The sequence below is a fragment of the Oncorhynchus kisutch genome, linkage group LG18 (assembly GCF_002021735.2).
Source record: "Oncorhynchus kisutch isolate 150728-3 linkage group LG18, Okis_V2, whole genome shotgun sequence".
NCBI lineage: Eukaryota > Metazoa > Chordata > Actinopteri > Salmoniformes > Salmonidae > Oncorhynchus > Oncorhynchus kisutch.
In genome coordinates, this window is record NC_034191.2 from 18,011,233 (window position 1) to 18,032,218 (window position 20,986).

General features: G+C 43.7%; 2 protein-coding genes across 2 annotated transcripts; both read left to right on the top strand.

The window, feature by feature from the left end:
* Positions 1 to 1,328: 1,328 nt before the first annotated feature.
* LOC109908766 (transcription factor HES-1) lies at positions 1,329 to 4,142 on the top strand. Its single transcript, XM_020507452.2, has 4 exons — positions 1,329 to 1,835; positions 1,972 to 2,067; positions 2,182 to 2,260; positions 3,066 to 4,142. Exons 1-4 carry the CDS (start codon positions 1,773 to 1,775, stop codon positions 3,461 to 3,463), a joined length of 636 nt encoding a protein of 211 aa, XP_020363041.1. The 5' UTR covers positions 1,329 to 1,772; the 3' UTR covers positions 3,464 to 4,142.
* A 2,164-nt stretch (positions 4,143 to 6,306) lies between these two features.
* LOC109909547 (transcription cofactor HES-6) lies at positions 6,307 to 8,055 on the top strand. The gene is made up of 4 exons (XM_020508562.2): positions 6,307 to 6,675; positions 6,792 to 6,878; positions 6,985 to 7,060; positions 7,207 to 8,055. Exons 1-4 carry the CDS (start codon positions 6,592 to 6,594, stop codon positions 7,656 to 7,658), a joined length of 699 nt encoding a protein of 232 aa, XP_020364151.1. The 5' UTR covers positions 6,307 to 6,591; the 3' UTR covers positions 7,659 to 8,055.
* The last annotated feature ends 12,931 nt before the right edge of the window (positions 8,056 to 20,986 follow it).

Here is a 20,986-nt window from a genome sequence, read left to right on the forward strand (position 1 = left end):
TATAAAAAAATGAAATTACTTCCTGAATTGACTGTCTTCAATTCGAACTGACCACTTTAGGCTACACTGTTTCATGTTTGCAAATTCAACAAGTGTTATGACCACTAATTTCACAACTAGGCCCATATGCTATTCTCATGCATAACAATGTGATATAAAAATATAGCTCATGAATAATCCAAATAAAGTGATCAACAACCACACATAAGCTATTGCTCATACTGACGCTTTATTGTGATGCTGACAGAAAAACAGCGGTCAGGGCGCACCTGCCCTAACTTCTCATTAGTCACTTCCTACTCCGGGGCTCACTGCCTTCTCCCAGTCTGGACCGACCACTTGTCCTTCTACAGGGTTAGTACTCTCTTCATGGTGATTAGGTTCGGCTGAATACCGCCATTGTTCGGTGGGGTTTCCCACGTTCTAGCGTTCGCCCGGCAGTCGTGTGGCTCAAGTCAAACACAGAGCCGCCGCCGTGTGTCCGTGTGGTCACTCTGACATCTGCTCACCCTAACTCGGAGTTAGAAAAATTGACAACATATGTTTAGCTTACAGTTTTCAAACCCTTCCTCTGTCTGGCTCAGGTTAATCAAAGTTGTAAGTAAAAAAAAAAAATATATATATTAATTAATAATAAATCATGATCAATATCCGACAGGATGTTCAAGTCATTTATCCTTGTTGATATTAGACAACCCAAAGAGCATCGGAATTCATGTGGAATTAGGCCTAACTACAATCATCCATATCCCGCACCTGCAGAACCAGTAGGTGATGGGATTTAATTTTATTACAAAGAAATTCAGAACATGAAACAAGCATTTTCAATCGATGTATTGAATTTGAATCAATTCATTCGATTGAAATCTGACCAACTTTAGAAAATCCTTTGAGGAGCCTAAGACCTACTGAATTGCTGAACGAGGGCAGAGTTGAAAATAGTTTGAAATAATCGTCATTAACTTTGTAATTGCTATAGGCTTTTCAGTCATGAACATATACAATATCTCTTGCCATTGCGCGAACATCATTTAGGGTACATCGCAGGAAAGAAATATAGGCTACATTCAATAAAAAATATTGACACTTTTCGTTATAGGCTTTTGGCTTAATTTTTCAGAGCAATTAGTTTAGGCTTACTCTTCACTCAGGACTTAGTCACTAAAGTTTCTCATCATCAACACTTCCCTGACCACTTGCCAGTATCGACAACGATACAGACTGATAACAATGACCACAGGGCGTTGTGGGTATTTTTTCTATGTGAGACTTAAGCGGATAGGTTTCGCCTTTTCTCGGGTAAGCCTAACGCTGTCCCATTTCATTGGCAGGAATAGTCAAGGGGTCCCTGGTGGTAACCACGGAAATGACTCACTCTTGTTCGGCCCTGCGAATGAAAATCCTGAGGGGACCCTCACGCTTTGCGTCACGAGAAAGAGTCAGAGAGAGCGAAAGGGATAGAGGGGATAGGGGGGTTCAGGGTGGACATCTGTCTCATGTATTTTTTTCCAGGGCGGGTAGCTCGGCTATTGAAAAGAGGCAGTGACCTGTCATCCCTGACTGATGGGAGCGGGCGCTGGGAGCGACCCCGTGTGTGGGAAAATACCTCGGCCAAAGAGCTCGAGCATTCAAATGCTAATTCTGCTCTATAAATAAGGGCGGTGCGTGGTGCGGAGGGCCTTACAGACCCTAGACTCGGAGAGAGCTATACTATAAGAGCTATATAAGAGCTATACTCTTAACTACACAACTATACCGAGCGTAAAGGATAGATGACAGCTAGCACTATGGCTCACAACGTGGGGAAACAATCGAGTGCCAAGGAGGAGAGAAAGGTATTGCCTTTGTTCCCGCGGATATATATAAACCTAATCAACAGGTGTCTTTTATCGGATATGCTCACACTTAATGATTGTCTGGTCCAATTTGTGACTGTCTGGTCGCCATTAACCCATCGCTTTCCATCTCTAGCTGCGGAAGCCGATAATTGAGAGGAAAAGACGGGAGAGGATTAATAACTGCTTGGATCAACTGAAAGAAACCGTGGTCGGGGCGTTCAGTCTTGACGTGGGTAGGCCTATATACACGGTATTTTAATTGTTATAAATGCTCAATTATATGGAGTGTGAAAGACACAGTGTAAGTTATTTGTTGACCCTAACTTTCCATTTCCCCAAACAGCAATCGAAACTTGAAAAGGCGGACATTCTAGAGATGACAGTGAAACACCTGCAGAATGTTCAGACTCATAGATTCAGTGGTAAGTGTCCGATCAAGTGGCTTGACTGAAGAAGCATGCAAGTGCCAGGAGAGTTTTTAAAGTTGTGCCTGCATGTAATACTCTATGTAAGCAGCTGGGGCCGTGTCAGCACGTTGGAATGTTAGACACATTTAATGGAGACTGGTGGGAATATTTTCATCAGTGATTGAATAACAGTCAATAAGAATAATCATGTGAGTATTAGTACTCATATAGCTTTATTATTTAATTTAGTTTTGATCCATATTCTTTCTTGGTTTAAACTTAAAACAATTGATTAGTCAAGTGTCCTTAATCTTGGTCCAGGGCACTCAAAGGGGTGCACATGTTTTGTGTTTGTCGCAGACCTACACACCTGATTCCACTAAGCAGCTCATCATCAAACCTTTGATTAGTGGAATCATGTGTGTAGTGCTGCAACAAACACAAAACATGTGCACCCCTTTGAGTGCCCAGGAACAAGATTAAGAAACACTGCAATGCATAATGCGAGTGGTGCAGCGGTCTAAGGCACTGCATCTCAGTGCAAGAGGCGTCACTATAGTCCCTGGTTCGAATCAAGGCTGTATCACATCCGGCCGTGATTGGGAGTCCCATAAGGTGTTGTCCAGGTTTGGCCAGGGTAGGCTGTCATTGTAAATAAGAGTTTGTTCTTAACTGACTTAACAAGTTAAATAAATAAAAACATCGATATAATAATTACTCATTTATTTTGGGCAATAGGCCAGTCTGGATGCAATACATCCTGCCACCAACAGATGACGCTATGACCCATGTTTGACCCAGTGTCTCCTCCCATCCACAGCAGACCCCAACTTAGACCTAGATGCACAGCAGAAGTACAGCACAGGCTACATCCAGTGCATGCACGAGGTCCACAACATGCTGCTCAGCTGCGAGTGGATGGATAAAACTCTTGGCTCCCGCCTGCTCAACCACCTGCTCAAATCCCTGCCCCGCTCCAGTGAAGAGCGCCTCTCTCAGGCCAACCCCAACCTCAGGCTTGACACCCACCCACCCAGCCAGGGGCCTGGAGCCCCCACTACACCCCTCAGAGGGGACTCCAGGTCTGGTAGGCAGGGACAGAGGGAGGGGCCCCTGTCCCTCATGGTGGGGCCCCAGGACAGCCCCCTGCTCCTGCTCGGGAGCCCCCAGCTCCTCAGCCCCCACCTGGGCATGCTGGAGATGTGGAGGCCCTGGTAAATTGTACTGGCGTGCTGGATCTTTACGTTAGACCCTCCTCTGTTATGTATCTTATAGATATGCTACTCAGAAGACATTGTGTTCGATTGTGGGGCGGTTGTGTTCCTGATCTAGGTGTGCTATATATACAGACCTTTCAGTACTTCCTCTCCAAAGTCTATTTTCCGTAGCCTGCATTGTAGAAGGCGCTTATTCATATTTTTCTTATATTTATTGTATTAATGTCTTTATTTATTAAATAAGAAAAACATGTAGCATCTTAGCTCTAGTCGCAAATGGCTTTTGTTCTGCTCCCTTCTTTGTTTATATTATTAACCAATATTAATACAAATGTCTATGCAATTTCTGCAGTTATCTATTTTCTTTATGTGAACACACACACACTTTCTCCCTCTTATATATAGAGGGCTGTTTTGATCCTATCAACATCATGAGATTAATCCATGTTAAAAAAATATATAAATGATGCCTACAGCTACTACATATTATAGTACATTTATAAATGGTTAAAAATGATTAGGCTTATAACATTCATTGTATTTCATTTATTAGACTCTTGCTTGCAGTGTGAATGAATATAATCAACTGGATTTAGTAATATTAAATTCATTATCTGGTCCAGTTGGACAGGCCATAAATATACAGGTAACTGTCAAAATAAAGGAAACCCTTGAGTAAACGAGTGTTTGGTTAATCACTGGTAATTATTTGTGTAGGGCCTACTGGTAGTAGTAGAAGGTAACACGTTCATAATTATTTTCAACCACAGTATTGGCAAACCATTATTTGTTTACAATTGTGAAGCATTTTTTTCAGACAAATGAATGTTATTCATAGGCCTACTGGGTGCATTTTAAAGAAATGATTGAATTCGAACATTTAAAACATTTCTGTAGTACATGGTCCCTCTATAATAATTGGCCACAGAGCTAATGAAGCCACCGTGTGGCGGCAGAGAGGGGAGAAAAGAGGAGAGATGGAGAAGTGCGCCCGATCTCTCTGCGTTTTCTCGAACAAAAGCGGGCCAAGACAGCTGCTCTCTCCCCAGTCCAGACCATTAAGAGGAGAGCTGGAGCGGTGCGTGGGGGTGGTGAGGTCCCAAACCCCTCCACTTCAAAGCCTCTGGACACGGCCTTCATTTAGGTTGTGTATTTGTTACTGGTGCCTAATTGCTGTAGCAAAAACGTTGTGTGTAAAACTCACTCGTATCATGTTGTTTATCTGGTGACAGGACACATTTTCGTGCTTGTTTAGATAGACACAAATGCGCTATTGCATGTCATTTGCATGTCAATACGCTGTACATATGTACACATGCAACGATGCCAAATGGTTAAACACCAAAAAAAAACACAGACAGTGAAATGGGGATAATGGATAAGAGTCCATTTCTAGACATAACATAGGCTGCGTTTACACAGGCAGCCCCATTCTGATATTTTTTTACACTAATTGGTCTTTTGACCAACCAAATCAGCTCTTTTGCCAATAATTGTGCAAAAGATCAGAATTGGGCTGCCTGTGTGAACACAACCATAATAACCCAATTGTTATTGAACAAAAACCTGAAGCTATTTTGGAGGTATAACTGTAAGCGATGAGCAAATACAAACATGCATGACTTTTAAAGAGTATAATTTAAAATTAAGTCGGGTCTATTTCGCAGGTTTTGGGAACCTATTTGTTCTGTGCGTTTTAAGGGGAATGTGGCATCTGAGAGTGCAGTTGAATCCAAATCAGAAATCACCAAAGGGAGAGAACAAATGAGGCGCAGGCTAACACCTGTCGCTTTCTTTGGGGAAGGACCCTTAATTCCCAGGCTGATTCAGTTTAGGCCCAGGGGCCTCTGCCAGCAGCTGCCAACTGAGTCATCGCGTTACACCCGAGAGCCCGCGCTGGGGAAATCTTCAGAGCCCTGAACAGGGACATACAAAAAAATGGGACTGGGTAGGGCAACAAAATATTAGAAGAGAAAAAATGACTCAGTCTTGAGATAATCAGCAGTCAAGATTTGAAATAAACAAATATATTACAAATACTCCACGTCCAAAGAAATGTCTCTCTAAAATGTTTTTTTTTTTCTCCTACCCATGGTATCTGCATAATATCTATCCGTGTTCTGCCATAAATAGTTCTATTGGCCTACCTGGTGAAATACATTGAACACATTGGAGCTTTGATAACCCAAATGAATAATGAATGGTGTCACGTTCTGACCTTAGTTCTTTTGTTATGTCTTTGTTTTAGTATGGTAGTTTTTCTATGATTTGCTATTTCTGTGTTTGGCCTGGTATGGTTCTCAATCAGAGGCAGCTGTCAATCGTTGTCCCTGATTGAGAACCATATTTAGGGAGCCTGTTTTCTATTGTGTTTCGTGGGTGATTGTTTTCTGTTGTGTGTCTGCACCAGCCAGAACTGTTTTCGGTCGTTTCTCTTCGTTATTTCCGTGTTCATTTTAATAAATATGGACATATACCATGCTGCACCTTGGTCCTCACTTTCTTCCACAAACAAAGGCCGTTACAAATGGATATATAATTTGTGATAGCAGCCTCTGTCCCCATCCTATTCCATTTCACAGAATATAGCCTATACTGTACAGTTATGGAGGACACAAACAGATGGTACAAAAGACGTGTTAATAACATGCAATGTACTTGTAAGCTACTTTTGTATTTTTTCCCCCAAATTGTCATTATTAAACTTTAGCCTAAATGAATAGCCTTCGGTTAAACAACAACAAAAAACACTGACGCCGAATACGCAACCCAATATATGAATTATTGTGACCACTACTGATCCTCACCGCGCAGCAAGGGCTGGCCGAAGACAAAGGAAAGGGCTCTGATTGGCTCTCACGGTGTGTACAATGTTGTCCGCTGGCTAGTACAGACAAACCACACATTCATATGCAAATTAGTCCTTATAAATAGCTACACCAGCTCTTTAGCGCCAGCAGTACGTTTATCGACGATTGTACAATAATCACAGGGCGTTTCGCCTGTCGTGTTTAGATTTTCTCTGACCGGGTCCGTTTGCCAGCTGCTCTCTTTCACGGATCGGGAAAATAGCAGTGGAATACAAACTGGGATCTCAGACTGACTGCACTGCTCGGGCTCAAAACCAACATGGCCCCCTCGGCTCTGCACATCAAGAACGGATTTGGCATGGATGAGGATGACTACTACGGGATTAATAAAGGGGATAGAAAGGTACCGGTCATCTGTGGTTGTAGCGTCGCTGATCCCATTCTATAGAGTAGCCCACCCTAGTAATGCAGTTATTACATTGTTACAACGCACTAACAGCCCAAGTGTCATTGTTACAGGCAAGAAAACCTTTGGTGGAGAAGAAGAGGCGTGCTCGTATCAATGAGAGTTTGCAGGAGCTCCGGACCTTGCTCGCTGACACCGACGTGAGTTTGTCGCACCTCCCCTGCTGTAGACTCACCTGGCGCACCTGTCATACAATAGAAGCGAATGTATTCTAATATTTTTCACTTTGTCTCCCCTCGGTTTCAGTCAAAGGTGGAGAACGCAGAGGTACTGGAGATGACGGTGAAAAAAGTGGAGCATATTCTCAAGGATCGTCCCCAAGGTAATCTGTGAGCAATGGCATACACTATCGACCCTTCCATCCACTCATTCAATTGCATTTAGGCATAGATCAGGTGCTGCTTATCATAACGCCCACAGTGGGAGTGCAATTGAATCTAAGTAGGCCTAATTTCCTTTCTTCCTCAGAGACTGACATCATGAACCGGGAGGCCAGCGAGAGGTTTGCAGCAGGCTACATCCAGTGCATGCATGAGGTCCATATGTTTGTGTCCAACTGTCCCGGGATAGACGCGACGGTGGCGGCCGAGCTACTGAACCACCTGCTGGAGAGTATGCCCTTGAACGAGGATCACTCCCAGGACATGGTTATGGATATAATATCGGACACTTCCAGCAACAACGGCAGCACTTGGCAAGCCGGCGAGGCAGTGTGCGCGGCACTAGCCTCACCCGGATGCAGGAGTATATCCAGCGGCTCTTCCTCGGCCCTCTCCCCCGTCGCCTCCACCACCTCCAGTGAGGACCTGTGCGAGACAGACAGCGAGCACAACCAGGGCGCTACCGACGCACTGGGGAACCAACAGGCCCAGAACATGCCCACTATCAGCTACTACAAGTCCATGTGGAGGCCCTGGTAGTGGCCCGTTCTGGTAAACTGTCCGCCTTTGGGATTTAATAGAAACGTTTGGAGTCTACCTGGCCCCAGGTTGTGACATCATCTGTTACATACCTGGAAAGCGCTTGTCGCTGGAAATTCACTTCCTACTTTTGCGCAATTGGGAACTGCACATGTTTGGTTTTGTAAATATCTTAATATGTAAAGAGGATTTGCATAAGAAAAAGCTATTGTGATGCCTTGAATAGGCTATAAAAAATGTTTCCAGTTAAGATTCGTACAGAAAAGGCCCTTGTTTACTCGCCCTGTAACCTTTAAAAGAAACACGTATATTTCCCTAAACACTTGACGCTGTAACAATGTGTAGAATGTCTTGTCCTTAAAATGTCAATGTGATTAATAAAATAATTTAATGAAAATGAGTTCTTCATGTGTAAAATTAGATTGTTTACACCATCTTACAGAATGATTAAAAAGTGAACCAACTAAAAGGCATTTCAAGCTGAATGACATGTCTGTTTGCATAACATTTTAAATGATTGGCAGAGTACCTAATATCACAAGACAATTGAATCGCCCAATTGACAAACAAAGCAATTAAGAGTAACTGCAGCCTGAAACAAACTAACACTTCAGGCATCTTACTGTCCAGGTAATTAACCAATTGCCAAAAAGGCATTGAAACAAAATGAAAGGCCAGCGCCATGCTCCCATAATCAAAATCCATTTCTTGAGGCCTGTAATCATTCAGTATTTTTAAAGCACCTGGAAACAGAGTCCACAAATCATGTAGAAGTCAATATTGAAAGACACATTTGTGAATTGAATATTAGCGCTAAAGCATAATTACGCACAGCTATCCAAAGCAATTAGCTTCGCTCCTTTGCTCATTGATTTGCTTAGACAGACATGTTTCAATCACAATTACAGTAGACCGACTGTGCCCTAATGAGTGCCAATGACAAAGATTAAAGTCCACTGGAAAGAAACACTGAAATAAATAGCTGGGTGATTTTGCAACTACAGGCACTTTTGGCATTTCTTATTAAAAAAAATGTAATACAAGTTTCTTGAAAAATACTTTAATTACGGATGTTAATTTCTTGTCAAATGCACATTAATAGATTCACAGACTGTTGTCATCTTTTGATGAAGGAATGAATGGCTAACGAGTCGGATTAGCGTTGAGCAGCCACAGGGGGTTTGTCGCTGGTCAAACCTGGGCCACACATTTGGCGAGGTGGAACAACGGGCATGGAAGCAGAGGACGCAATGATCAAAGCTTTGGATCGGCAGGCTACCATTTGACAGAATTGCGACAAAGCCAGCGAGTTGAGAGATACTGACACAGACACAGCTGTAGCCTATAGCTTTTGATTCGTCTTTGCACCTGTCAAAGGACATTTCGGAGTGAGAGAAATGTAGACCTAAAGGTTCAAGAGTAGGAAAACACATATTTATCATTTAGGCTAATACAAAACGACTAGATCGTTTTTTAAAATACCAATTAATAGATTTTTGCCATGATGACGTCTGTATCATGAGCCATTTTCCCCATTAGTTTTTCAAAGCCTGTTGCTGCTTGGTAAACCCTTAGTTCAAAATGTGCATAAAGCAGTCTGTTGCATCATTACAGGGACCCCGGGTCTGTTTCCCATCTTTATCATAAAGGCGCATAATCACCATTAATCTAAGGTGACATGTTGGTGATATTACAAAATTAGTTTGAGCGTCCCGTGAATGATAAAGGCAAATTAACAATTGCACAGCATCCTAACGCATCAGCTGCGGATTCGTGATGGTGAATTTCAATTCCGGGGTTAAAGGTTAGTGACCGGTGCCAGTTGGCATGAGGCTTTCAAACGTGGATGGGAGCATATGGTTCTGAAACGGATCCCCTGGGACTCCCATTTCATCCTTGGATGAGTCTCTCCTCTCATCTGTCTTTGACTCTAAAGAATAATCACGGATTGTTATGGATGGCATGGACCAAAACGCAGCATGGTAAGTGTTCATAATTCTTTATTACTCAAACACTGAACAAAAATAACAAAGTGAAAAAACGAACAGTTCTGTAAGGCAAATAAACTATACAGAAAAATACTACCCACAAAACACAGGTGGGAAAAAGGCTGCCTAAGTATGATTCCCAATAAGAGACAAAGAAAGACAGCTGCCTTTGATTGGGAACCACACTCGGCCAAAAACAAATAAAAAGAAAATATAGAAATAAAGAAACTAGAATGCCCACCCTAGTCACACACTAGCCTAACCAAAATAGAGAATAAAAGCCTCTCTATGGCCAGGGTGGGACACTGACATAACAACAGAACGCTTCAGCCTAGCCCTTCACCGCTCTGACAGTTTCTTGAGCTTTCCCCGCTGTGTTTGATGCTTTCACGCACAACACTCATACAAAGATAACCCTCCCAGAGACTATACTGATTTGAGTCAGGGAAGCCAATATCCCAATAGGCCTATATTAGAAATTGCCTGTTGCTTTTGAACAATAGTCACAATCTTACCATCTGGGTTTTCATCGTCTTCATCAGGTTCCAGCTGACATTCAAGTAAAATGTAGGGTGAAAACCCCATGGACCACCATCCCAACAAAACAAACCCTTACTTGTCCAGATCAACATTGGGGGGAAAGGAAACATGAACATTTTAATGCACCTACAAAAAACGCAATGAACTGTGCTAAAATATCAGGTTCTCAAAATGGCAATGAGACAAATATACACTGACATATACCATGAGACAAATATACACTGATATATACCATGAGACAAATATACACTGACATATACCATGAGACAAATATACACTGATATATACCATGAGACAAATATACAATATACACTGACATATACCATGAGACAAATATACACTGACATATACCATGAGACAAATATACACTGATATATACCATGAGACAAATATACACTGATATATACCATGAGACAAATATACACTGATATATATACCATGAGACAAATATACACTGATATATACCATGAGACAAATATACACTGATATATATACCATGAGACAAATATACACTGATATATACCATGAGACAAATATACACTGATATATACCATGAGACAAATATACACTGATATATACCATGAGACACATATACACTGATATATATACCATGAGACAAATATACACTGATATATATACCATGAGACAAATATACACTGATATATACCATGAGACAAATATACACTGATATATACCATGAGACAAATATACACTGATATATATCATGAGACAAATATACCATGAGACAAATATACACTAACATATGAATTTGTTTTTTGCACGGACATTCCTTGCCCTGGTTCTGTGCACACTCACTGGACTCTACCCACACACTCACACATGCTACACTGAGACTACAACACACACATACAATAGATACGCACACACACGCTGATGCCGATTGCCTAGTCACTGTTACCCCTACCTTCATGTACATATTACCTCAACTACCCTGTACCCTTGCACATTGACTCTGTACCGGTACTCCTTGTATATAACCTTGTTATTGTGTTACCATTTCTTTTATTACTTTTCAACTCTATATGGTTGGGAAAGAGCTCGTGAGTAAACATATCATGGTAAAGTACCTGTTGTATTCAGCACGTGACCAATAAAATGTGATTTGATAATGCTATTGTTCCAGGCAGTTTCCTTTGCATTCATAACCCATGTTGCTATATGGTTTATGTTCAGCAGCATTGACATGGATCCCTGTTCACTGTATATAGAGCTGGTTTGGTTCCCAATATCCTGTTTATTACAGTATTTGTACTGTGCATGTATCCATAGGAAATACGCTAACTAACAATGCTGTCACGGTTTTCTTCCTGGGAAGGAGAGGCGGACCAAAACGCAGCGTGGTTATAGTTCATGGTACTTTAATAAGAAAACTCAAACATGAACAAACTACAAAACAATAAACGTGAAAACCGAAACAGCCCTATCTGGTGCAGTAAACACAAAGACAGGAAACAATCACCCACAAAATACCCAAAGAATATGGCTGCCTAAATATGGTTCCCAATCAGAGACAACAACAAACATCTGCCTCTGATTGAGAACCAATCTAGGCAACCATAGACTTACCTAGACACCTAAACTGAACACAACCCCATAAATCTACAAAAACCCCTAGACAAGACAAAACACATAAATCACCCATATCACTCCCTGGCCTAACCAAAATAATAAAGAAAACAAAGATACCTAAGGCCAGGGCGTGACAAATGCAGAGGTTTAGGAACTCAGTTTTTTAAATATTGTTGCTCCACTGAGCTGCCTTACTCTTGGAAAACACAATAAATGACTAGTTTAAAATGGCATCCATTCCTTCAAACCAACAGAACTATTAGGTGACTGTCCATTGTCTAAGCCAAGTCCACATAATCTCCTATAGGTAAAACCTGAAGACAATAGACTATTACATTTGCAGCCTGTTACACAGGACATTCACAAACTGAAAAAGAGAATGGTGTAACTTTGATTACTTATGAGGATCAACCTGCAGTACCTTACATATGCAAGAGAGTGTGAGACTGCAGAGTCTGGATGAATTAATTGATTTGCCTTTGTTTGAAAGAAAAATAAAACATCTGTAGTAAGTATATATTTATACTGTCTGATTGTCACTGTTGTTCAAGTATGACTGCCAGGGGCAGACTGGGACCAGAAATCGCCCCTGGCCTTTTCTAACATGCGGCCAAATTTTTCCTGCGAGGCCCCCACACAGGCACATTTTTTCTATTGAGGACCCAATTTTTTGCCAGATAATGAAAATGTTGAGGAAAAACACTCAGGTTAGACAGGACCACTGGGCTAAAAATGGACCAGCTCACTGCTGCGATGACGGACAGATGCAAGGAGCAACAAGCTTCATAACTTTACAGCAGAAAGATCTCAACTCAGTTTAACACCCCGGCCGTCCTACAATCTAAGCTAGATGCCCTCAATCTCACACAAATGACCAAGGAACCTACCAGGTACAACCCCAAATCCGTAAACATGGGCTCCCTCAGATATCATCATGACCAACGTGCCCTCTAAATACATCTCTGCTGTTTTCAACCGGAATCTCAGCGATCACTGCCTCATTGCCTGCGTCTATTATGGGTCCGCGGTCAAACGACCACCCCTCATCACTGTCAAACGCTCCCTAAAACACTTTAGCGAGCAGGCCTTTCTAATCGACCTGGCCAGGGTATCCTGGAAGGATATTGACCTCATCCCGTCAGTAGTGGATTCTTGGTTGTTCTTCAAAAGTGCTTTCCTCACCATCTTAAATAAGCATGCCCCTTTCAAAAAAATGTAGAACTAAGAACAGATATAGACCTTGATTCACTCCAGACTTGACTGCCCTTGACCAACACAAAAACACCTGTACTGCACCAGCATCGTATAGTCCCCACAATATGCAACATTTTCAGGAAAGTCTGGAACCAATATACACAGTCAGTTAGGAAAGCAAAGACTAGCTTTTTCAAGTAGAAATTTGCATCCTGCAGCACTAATTCCAAGGAGTTCTGGGACACTGTAAAGTCCATAGAGAATAAGAGCACCTCCTCCCAGCTGCCCACTGCACTGAGACCAGTAAACACTGTCACCACTGATAAATCCACAATAATCGAGAATTTCAATAAGCATTTTTCTATGGCTGGCCATGCTTTCCACTTGGCTACCTCAACCCCGGCCAACAGCTCTGCATGCCCCTCAGCAACTGGCCCAAGCCCCCCAGCTTCTCTTTCAACCAAATCATGACACTCTGATGCTCTGAAAGAGCTGCAAAATCTGGATCCCTACAAATCAGCTGGGTTAGACAATCTGGACCCTCTCTTCCTAAAATTATCCACACCATTGTTGCAACCCCTATTACTATTCCGTTCAACCTCTCTTTCGTATCGTCCGAGATTCCTAAAGATTGGAAAGCAGCTGCACTCATCCCCCTCTTCAAAGGGGGAGACACTCTAGACACAAACTGTTACAGACCTATATCCATCTTGCCCTGCCTTTTCTAAAGTCTTCGAAAGCCAAGTGAACAAACAGATCACTGACCATTTCGAATCCCACCATACCTTCTCCGCTATGCAATCTGGTTTCAGAGCTGGTCACGGGTGCACCTCAGCCACGCTCAAGGACATAAACAATATCATAACCACCATCGATTATAGACAGTACTGTCCAGCCATCTTCATCAACCTGGCTAATAAGGCTTTCGACTCTGTCAATCACTGTATTCTTATCGGCAGACTCAACAGCCTTGGATTCTCAAATGACTGCCTCGCCTGGTTCACTAACTACTTCTCAGATAGAGTTCAGTGTGTCAAATCGGAGGGCCTGTTGTCCGGACCTCTGGCAGTCTCTATGGGGGTGCCACAGGGTTCAATTCTCGGGCTGACTCTTTTCTCTGTATATATCAATGGGGGTGGCAGGGTAGCCTAGTGGTTAGAGCGTTGGACTAGTAACCAGAAGGTTGCAAGTTCAAACCCCCGAGCTGACAAGGTACAAATCTGTCGTTCTGCCCCTGAACAGGCAGTTAACCCACTTTTCCTAGGCCGTCATTGAAAATAAGAATTTGTTCTTAACTGACTTGCCTAGTTAAATAAAGGTAAATAAAAAAAACAACTTTTTTTTTAAATGATCTCGCTCTTGCTGCTGGTGATTCTTTGATCCACCTCTACGCAGACGACACCATTCCGTATACTTCTGGCCCTTCTTTGGACACTGCATTAACAAACCTCCAAACGAGCTTTAACGCCATACAACACTCTTCCGTGGCCTCCAACTGCTCTTAAATGCTATTAAAACTAATCTAAGCTCACTGGTCACCATAGCAACACCCACCTGTAGCAAGCGCTTTGGCAGGTATATTTCGCAGGTCATCCCCAAAGCCAACACCTCATTTGGCCGCCTTTCCTTCCAGTTCTCTGCTGCCAATGACTGGAACGAATTGCAAAAATCACTGAAGTTGGAGACTTCTATCTCCCTCACTAACTTCAAGCGTCAGCTGTCAGAGCAGCTTACCGATCGCTGCAGCTGCACACAGCCCATCTGTAATTAGCCCATATGTGTAGGTTAGTACACTATTGACCCACATGAAGACAGACTCATCTCTCTGTGTGTATACATGTGCGTTTGAGTGTGAGAGGTGTGGGGGTGTGTGTGTGAAGCCTGACATTTGACGTACCTTGACGTTGATGGCCTTGGTCAGACGCCCCCCTCCTCACACAGGGCTGTTCCTTCACTAGCTCCCTCCGCTGGATGGAGGAGAAATGCGGCTGATTCTTCTGCATCAGTGTCAGCCTCTTCTGGTCCTCCCTCAACACCTTCTGGATGTCCCTGCAGGACACAGAGAGAGATAGCTCTATTATAAATTATTAACAACCGTGCTTCTCATCTACTCTTCATAGTGTTACCATCATGGCCTTCATAATTAGCTTATAGCCAATTACTAAGTATGATCATAATTCCTATTTCATTACTTGTTATTATTATCAGCAAACTCTAAAGATAAGGTGTACTAGTGTTGGTCAATAGAAATCATTGTCTCTATAGTTTGGGGCAACATTCTGTTAGAATGGCTTGAAAAGAACCAGCATGGTGAAATATTGTTGTCACAAGCTACTAACAAAAACAGAGGTAATTATAAGCAAAGAGCAAGTAAACATTCACTTCCTTTCAGCCATTGACATTGTTTTCAAGCAAGATTCAATAGGAACAGTAATAAAATACCAATCAAAAACCAAGTCATAAGAAAACTATCCCCACAATGACCCCCTTCTGCTATTGGTGGGTGGTCCTGTCAATCATTTACTATTAGGGCATCTGATAGGTCATCATGATGTCCTCGTCAGCGTTGGCCATGAGCAGCCAAAGGGGTTCCTGGTGGACATATTCGATTAAGTCTTCTCCATCCCCCTCCCCTGGCCTTGACTATGGACTTGGCTCCAGCCTCGGATTCAGCCTCCACCCTCTCTCTGGCCTTAGCCTTGACCTTGGCCTTCGGGTCATTCTCCAGGGAGTCCACACGGCCAAAGTACTTGCAGGTGTCATTGCTCCCTAAAGACAAGAGGAATATTTAAAGGCATGAGCCTTGAGACAGAGGGATAATGTGAGGTAATGTGAGGTGGAGAGTTTGAGAGAGACACAGTGTTGCAGTTTGGTTGGGCAAGGTGAGGTACGGATGACTGCTGTGTTTGTGCTGACCATTCCTCCTACCAGAGGCACTGCTTGATGTTCCCCTTTCATTGGACCCGGAACCAGAGCAGGACCAAGATCTACACCCAGATCCAGAACCGGAGCCAGACACAGAGGATGAGTCGGTCTCATCATGCAGCAGGATGTCCAGCTGGTCACAGGAAGAGTCCTCACTAGTTAAATATAGCTGCTGTACAGTGCTGCTGTACTGCTCCACTAGGGGGTGCCATGTTGTCCTCTAGCTGCAGCAGGTTGAGCTGCAGGGGCGCGCTGCAGCGAGACAAACAGTGTGTGGGGGGGGGGGGCACTCTCTGGTCTCCATGGCCAGTGCTTTGGGGGGCTCGGAAGGCAGGCCGAAGGGGAAGGCTTGGGTGGGGTAGGAAGCCTGGGGGACAAACTGAGCCTGCACTGGGAAGGAGGGCTGGGGTGGGAAGGCCTGCTGGGTAGTGTAGGCTGTCTGTGCTGGGAAAGGCAGCTGGATAGTAGGTGGTTTGGAAGGGCTGCTGGGTAGTGTGAGCCATCTGAGGGGCTTGAAAGACCTGCTGGGGGTTGAAGGTATTCTGAGTGGGAATTCCAGGGGATGGGGATGCTGGGAGGTGTAGGCTGGTTGGGGCTGGTATGGGGGCTGCTCAGGAACGAAGAAAAGTGTATGTGCTGCAGCCATTTGAGCAATCTGTCATATTTCAACCATCTGTCCCATTTGACCTATCTGTCCCATCTGAGAGAATATATAGTTGGGCACAACCAACACTCTACTCAGCAAACTGGATGTAGTCTATCACAGTGCCATCCCACCACTGCGACCTGTATGCTCTCATTGGCTGGCCCTCACTACATATTTGTCGCCAAACCCACTGGCTCCAGGTCATCTAGAAGTATATGCTAGGTAAAGCCCCGCCTAACCTCAGCTCACTGGTCACCATAGCAACACCCACCCGTAGCACATGCTCCAGTAGGTATATTTCACTGGTCATCCCCAAATGCCAACACTTACTTTGGTCGACTTTCCTTCCAGTTCTTTGCAGCCAATGACTGAAACGAATTGCAAAAATCACTGAAGCTGGAGTCTTATATCTCCCTCTCTAACTTTAAGCATCAGCTGTCAGAGCAGCTTACCGATCACTGGACCTGTACACAGCCAATATGCAAATAGTACACCCAATTACTTCATCCCCATATTATTACTTATCCTCTTGCTCTTTTGCACCCCAGTATCTCTACTTGCACATCATCATCTGCACATCTATCAGTCCAGTGTTAATTTGCTAAATTGTAATTATTTTTCCTTTATGGCCTATTTATTGCCTTACCTCCCTACTCTCTACGTTTGCACACACTGTACATATCTTTTTCTATTGTGTTATTGACTGTACGTTTGTTTATGTGCAACTCTGTGTTGTTGTTTTTGTCGCACTGCTTTGCTTTGTCTTGGCCAGCTCGCAGTTGTAAATGAGAACTTGTTCTCAACTGGCCTACCTGGTTAAATAAAGGTGAAAAAAATCACTGGGGCCAAGCTTCCTGCCATCCAGGACCTCTATACCAGGCGGTGTCAGAGGTAGGCCCTAAAAATTGCTAGACTCCAGCCACCCTAGTCATAGACTGTTCTCTCTGCTACCACATGGCAAACAGTACCAGAGTGCCAAGTCTAGGTCCAAGAGGCTCCTAAACAGCTTCTACCCCCAAGACATAAGACTCCTGAACATTTAATCAAATGGCTACCTGGACTATTTGAATTTCCTGCCCCCCCCCCCTCTTTTTACACTGCTGCTAGTCTCTGTTATTATCTATAGTCACTTCTGATGAGTCCAAATTTGAGACTGCCGTGTCTTTGTGAGACGCAGAGTAGGTGAACAGATGATCTATGCATGTGTAGTTCCCACCGTGAAGCATGCATAGAGAATGCGGTGTAGGAGGAGAACTGGTACTTCCTCTTCACCGTGACGGGGATGATGCCCGTGACGGCATCATCCCGTGACGGGGATGATGCGGTGTAGGAGGAGAACTGGTACTTCCTCTTCACCGTGACGGGGATGATGCAGCTCAAACACACACTCTTACAGACACACACACACACATTTACAAACTCAAAAAATTTCAATATTTCCCAACACACACAAACACCACTTACTGTCTGTGGTTTTCCTGGATTCAGGTTTGGAGGGAGAGGGAATGTAGATCTGCTGGCCCTGACTCTTCAACATGTGGACCCTTTTACAGATCTCCTGGAATGTCCTCTGTAAGACAGAGAGAGAGATATGGTTTGAGTGGGGAAGAGAGACAGAGTAAGTGATCTAGCCGAGAAAATAACAAGACAATGATTTAGAATACTGAAGACAACCAGAAGAAATGCAGAGAGTGGTACCAACTCATCGGTGTGGATTTTCCTGGTTCATCAACCACATTCCTGTTCTCAATAGTTTTCCCATTCCAGTGGGAACCGTTGCTGCCATGGCTACCGTAACCACTGGAGCCCATGTTGTGGACCGGCTGTAGGAGGACAAGAGCGTGTTGTTATAGAAACACACAGATATGATTTTATTAGGATCTCTTTTTCGTCCTAATTTGAACTAATCTTTCAAGAGTCCTTAAACGTTAAAGGCAACATTACAGGCAACATCCGTACCGAGCTAAAGGCTAGAGCTGCAGCTTTCAAGGCGCTGGACTCTAATTCGGATGCTTATAAGAAATCCCACTATGCTCTCATACGAACCATCAAACAGGCAAAGCGCCAGGACAAAGATTGAATCCTACTGCATCGGCTCTGACGCTGGTCGGATTTGGAAGGGCTTGAAAACTATTATGGACTACAAAGGGAATCCTAGCCACGAGCTGCCTAGTGATGCGAGCCTACCAGATGAGCTAAATGCCTTTAATGCTCGCTTTGAGGCCAGCAACACTGAAGCATGCATGAGAGCACCAGCTGTTCCGGACGACTGCGTGATCACACTCTCCGTAGCCGATGTGAGCAAGACCTTTAAAAAGGTTAACATTCACAAAACCACGGGGCCAAACAGATTAGCAGGACATGTACTCAAAGCAGGCGCAGACCAGCTGTCAAGTGTCTTCACTGACATTTGCAAACAGACCACCATAGTCCCTTTGCCCAAGATAGCGATGGTAAACTGCCTAAATGATTACCGCACAGTAAAACTCACGTTGGAAGCCATGAAGTGCTTTGAAAGGCTGGTCATGGCTCACATCAACACCATGATGCCGGAAACAGTAGACCCACTCCAATTCGCATACCGCCCCAACAGATCCACAGATGACGCAATGTCAATTGCACTCCACACTGCCCTTTCACACCTGGACAAAAGGAACAACTATGTGAGAATGCTGTTCATTGACTACAGCTCAGCGTTCAACACCATAGTACCCACAAAGTTCATCACTAAGCTAAGGACCCTCAGACTAAACACCTCCCTCTGCAACTGGATCCTTGACGGGCCGCCTCCAGGTGGTAAGGGTAGGCAACAACACATCTGCCACGCTGATCCTCAACAATGGGGCCCCTCAGGGGTGTATGCAGAGTACACCCTGTACACCCTGTTAACACACAATTGTGTGGCCAAGCATGACTCCAACACCATCATTAAGTTTGCTGACAACACAACAGTGGTAGGCCTGATCCCTGACAAGGATGAGACAACCTATTGGGAGGAGGTCAGAGCCCTGGCAGTGTGGTGCCAGGACAACAACCTCTCCCTCAATGTGAGCAAGACAAATTAGCTGATCATGGATTATAAGAAAAGGAGTAACCCAAAAAAAGTTTAACAAATCAACATATTTTAGATGCTTCAAAGTAGCCACCCTTTGCCTTGATGACAGCTTTGCACACTTGGCATTCTCTCAACTAGCTTCACCTGGAATGCTTTTCCAACTGTCTTTAAAGACTTCCCACATGTGCTGATCACTTGTTGGCTGCTTTTCCTTCACTATGCGGTCCAACTCATCTGAAACCATCTAAATTGAGTTGACTTCGGGTGATTGTGGAGGCCAGGTCATCTGATGCAGCACTCTATCGCTCCCCTTCTTGGTCAAATAGCCTTTACACAGCCTGGAGGTGTGTTGGGTCATTGTCCTGTTGAAAAACAAATGAGAGTCCCACTAAGCCCAAACCAGATGAGTGGCGTATCGCTGCAGAATGCTGTGGTAGCCATGTTGGTTAAGTGCGCCTTGAATTCAAAATAAATCCCTGACAGTGTCACCAGCAAAGCACCCCACACCATCACACCATCCTCCTCCACGCTTTACGGTGGGAACCACACATGCAGAGATCATCCATTCACCTACTCTGCGTCTCACAGCGGTTGGAAACCAAAAAAAAGCAAATTTGGACTCATCACACCAAAGGTCAGATTTACACTGGTTTAATGTCCATTGCTCATGTTTCTTTGCCCAAGCTTGTCTCTTCTACTTATTGGTGTCCTTAAGTAGTGGTTTCTTTGCAGCAATTCGACCATGAAGGCCTGATTCACACAGTCTCCTCTGAATAGTTGATGTTGAGATGTGTCTGTTAATTGAACTCTGTGAAGCATTTATTTGGGCTGCAATTTCTGAGGCTGGTAACTCTAATGAACTTATCCTCTGCAGCAGAGGTAACTCTGGGTCTTCCTTTCCTGTGGCGGTTCTCATGAGAGCCAGTTTCATCATAGCGCTTGATGGTTTTTGCGACTACACTTATAGAAACTTTCAAAGTTCTTGAAATGTTCTGCGTTGACTCACCTTCATGTCATGTCAACATTCGTAGTGTCATTCCAAAAAGTGATCAAATTCAACATCTACTCACAGTCTCCAACCTTGACTTCCTCTACCTCTCAGAGACACGGCTCCATAAAAACTCTCCATGTGCTGCTTTGATTGTGATTGGCTACAATGTCTTCAGGAGAGACAGGATTGAAGGAAGAGGAGGGGGTGTGATGATTTACATTAAAGAACATATCCGATGTAAACAAATTGAGTGGTCATGTGATAATGAACTAGAATTTATTGGCCTGAACGTTACACTGTCTCCCCAAATGTATTTGACCCTTATTGGAATGTATAGGCCACCTAACACCAAAAGTGTGTTTTTGATCAGTTTAATAACATGCTTAGGGAATGTGACTT